The sequence below is a fragment of the Aplysia californica genome, unplaced genomic scaffold, assembly GCF_000002075.1.
Source record: "Aplysia californica isolate F4 #8 unplaced genomic scaffold, AplCal3.0 scaffold01077, whole genome shotgun sequence".
Classification (NCBI taxonomy): domain Eukaryota; kingdom Metazoa; phylum Mollusca; class Gastropoda; order Aplysiida; family Aplysiidae; genus Aplysia; species Aplysia californica.
Genome location: NW_004798347.1, coordinates 22,129 through 25,587, shown reverse-complemented (window position 1 = coordinate 25,587; position 3,459 = coordinate 22,129). Strand labels below are relative to the sequence as shown.

At 37.0% G+C, this 3,459-nt stretch overlaps 1 protein-coding gene across 5 annotated transcripts in view; it reads right to left on the bottom strand.

The window, feature by feature from the left end:
- Positions 1-3,459, bottom strand: part of LOC101864036 (tigger transposable element-derived protein 4) — a 27,111-nt gene that overhangs the window by 21,084 nt on the left and 2,568 nt on the right. The window contains exons 1-2 of one of the 5 annotated variants that reach the window (XM_005111559.3): positions 1,701-2,019; positions 303-574 (exon numbers count right to left, since the gene is read on the bottom strand). The exons of 1 other annotated variant lie outside the window; for it this stretch is intronic. In XM_005111559.3, the coding sequence (XP_005111616.1) occupies positions 303-574; positions 1,701-1,816 (388 nt within the window). In that variant the 5' untranslated portion in view covers positions 1,817-2,019. 3 more of the 5 variants (XM_005111564.3, XM_005111562.3, XM_005111565.3) reach the window with 3 other exon arrangements.

Below are 3,459 nucleotides of genomic sequence, written 5' to 3'. Positions count from 1 at the left end.
GAGAGAGAGAGAGAGAGAGAGAGAGAGAGAGAGAGAGAGAACAATAAAAACAACAACATCAGGAGCAAGAGCAGCAGCAACAACAATATCATCAATATGTGGAGAAAGGGGGAGGGAGACAACAATTTATTAACGAATATGAGCAGGAATAACAACATTAAACTTCTAGACAATTTTGGCATATCAAATACAAGTAACTTCATACATTATTCAACAACATCAATGAAGAAGACGAGAAAAAGAGAACGAGAGAGAGAGAAAAATGGAGAAAGAAAGAAAGAGCAAGAGAGATAACAACTCACCATTTCTATTTTCTGATGCAAGTGTACTGCTAAATCCAATTTGCTTTGTTTTACAAATAGGTGGACGTGATGGTGTCAATTTAGGAGGAGGATTCGGGATGTCAAATTTGGTAGGAATTGCATTTTTTTTCAGTTGAAGGCGGTGTGTTGCTGTTGTACTAAAACACCAGGGTTCAAAATGCTCGGAGCATAAACATGTGCCTCGATACAGTTGCTCTGGATGTTTTCCTTCAAGGTCTTTCCTTCTTGAATTTATCACCCATTGCATACATCTGGTGATAAAAGTACAGTAGAGCACACCTATAAAGTACACACCTTTGTAAGAACTTATGGAAATAAAGAACACATTCTTTGACCCGTTTGTGTGTGTTGACTGTGAAATAAGTAAAGAACTACTGATATAAAGAACTATTTTTACTGCCCGGGTTTGTTCTTTCGATCTAATATCAATGTTTCACTGTATAAAGAAACGTAACAATAGAAAGAACTGTTGATAAATATAGTTTTTTGGAAAGATATAGATAACCGGAGGTTACCGATTGAATAATAAGACGAAATGAAGGATAACAAATCTGACTCTATTGACCACTTGGGCGGCATTGATTGAATAATAAGACGAAATGACATGATCGACTGCAACATGTTGACTACTAACCCTTAAACTGCAAGGTCCTTATAAAATAATTAATGCCATAACAAACTGCAAATAAAAAGAGGTCTGAGGCAGAGATGCAGTTTGAGGGTTAACGATGCCCGTTATAAAACTCCTCCCGTCTCCCCTTCCCATCTCTTTCCTAGTACACACTTGCTAAGTCTGTCTGCACTCAGCAGGTACTAGATCTAGAATCTAGTAGTCTCAGCCCCTTTTATAAACAAAAGTTAATTTTAGTCAAAACCAATAGATTTAGTTTAATTTGATCTGTGCATCATCAACAAGACTACTTAATAGATCTACTAGATCTAGATTCTACATGTACTTCATCTATAGGATACAAGTCACAGCTTTCAGTCGAGATCTATAGATCTAGACTATGTCCTAACCAGAATCTAGATAGATCTAAGCTATGTTCTAACCAGAATCTAGATAGATCAGATCTAAGTCTAGATCTAAATACATAGCATGCATTGTTTTCTAGATCCTGACTGGTAGATGAGCACTGAATTAGATCTAGATCTAGATTCTAGATCTAAATAGATCTTAAACCTAGATTTACAAAAAAATCTATGTATTTATATCTAGATCTAGATCTAGATCTATATTCTACTTAAAACACAAGTTACAACACACGTTTTCATTCATGGTAAATACAAATTGTGTTTTGAAACACATTTTCACTGAATAAAATACTATTTTTTAAAGCTTTATATATAAATCTACTTATCCACCAGTTGACTTACCTTTCAGGGTCTTTAGGAAAACGAAAAAAAGCTAATTCAGGTCGTCTGTTCTTTGAATTAGTGCAGTTTATTGCGGCACACCACTTACAGTGTGTGTTCTTTGGATCAGCCGTCATGTTTGTTTTTAGTTTACCGGCGCAGTTGCTGTTGTCACGGGATTGGTCAGATTCGCGGTCTGGCCCAAGCTGTAGACTACTACTACTAGGCTAGCCTATCGTCTCTCGTTTACGTAGCTCGATCTCGGAGAAAACTAAAATGTTGGCATGTGAAAAATCATGTGTCTGCCAATCGTTCTGTTAGCTATCTTCTACTTGAACAACCATACTCACACAACTTCTGCACAACCAGTCTGTCAGCAATGTCAGTTCTTCAATCTCAATAAAAGTGTGTCAGAGTGATCAGACGCACAAATAAGAAAATTCTTTGGAAGGTGTCTACGCCTTCACTGTTTCAGTAGGCCTATAGTGTTCACGTGATTGTCTTTCGATCGGTAGGCCTAAGCAAGCTTTTTTAAATTGCTTGTCGTGAGAGTAAGAGGCCCAGTTCAAACTCAAAACAAAGATTTTTAAAAGTCTTGTACAAGTGCGTAAAGGATTAATTCATACGCCATGAATGTTGTCTAGATTCTAGATCTAGATCTTGAGACCTTTGCATCGAAGATTATTTGGATTATGATTCGTATTAAATTCAATGAACAGTGTCATTGCATCGACAGGACGATGCTAGAATATGAGAGCTAGAGTTAGAGCTAGCTCGCTTGGCTAACGCCCACTACTGGAGCCTACTACTTTCGGTTTCCAAATGACCATCGGGAGAATACGGTGTGTTGTTATGCCTGATAGGGCTTTTAGAATCAAAATTGATGGTCGAAGTTGCTATTCACTATTAATTAGGCCTAGGCTACGTGTATTCAATATTCGCTTAGATTGGTATCATAATAGCAGAAGACCCCATTACTTTTTTTAAAGCAATAAAGTCAACACAAACAGAAATAAAAGACAATCAGAAGTATATATTAAATCACTCCAGTAAATTCACCGCTAAGAAATGTAGCTTGGCAAGCAGATGTGTCTCAATCAAGGTCCTAACAAACCAACTCGTCCCCTGCACGATTTATCATAGTTTTTTCTCTCTCCAAAATCAAAGGCCAATGGGTCCAAGACAATTTCGATCCATCTAGAAATAATAAAAGCTATAAGGAATAATGCGCTTAATTTCGAATGCTTACAATTTTTTTCTTCTTTTAACTTTCTCTCAAAGAATTTGCTTAAATTTTGCTCGATTCAGACCAAAAGCGGCTGAAGCCGCGAAGCGATAGATTTCCTGGAAAGTAGTCGTGAACGTCTGTTCGAAGAATTAGCGAATGCTCAATGATCGTGGTGCATGCACCTGTTCGAAGAATTAGTAAATAATGCGCAGATTCGAGCAAAACCACAATCGTGGCAACAACAACAACAACAATTAAAACAACAACAATAACGTCAATAACAACAGAAGGAATAAAAAAATCCTAGTATAGTAAAAGCTACCACAGAATTATTGTAGATCTAGATCTATGCTTTTGGAACTGGGTGCCAGGCATGAATGATGCATTTATAATAGTATTATATAGAGTCTAGGGGCGTACAAAAAAGTGGGACAAGTGTGAGGGAACAAAGACATTCAAACATGGAAAAGAATGACCCAATACAAGTCAGTTTTGACTTGACACAATGAATTTCGTTGAGTTATGGTATTCACTTGAGAGAGAGAGAGAGAG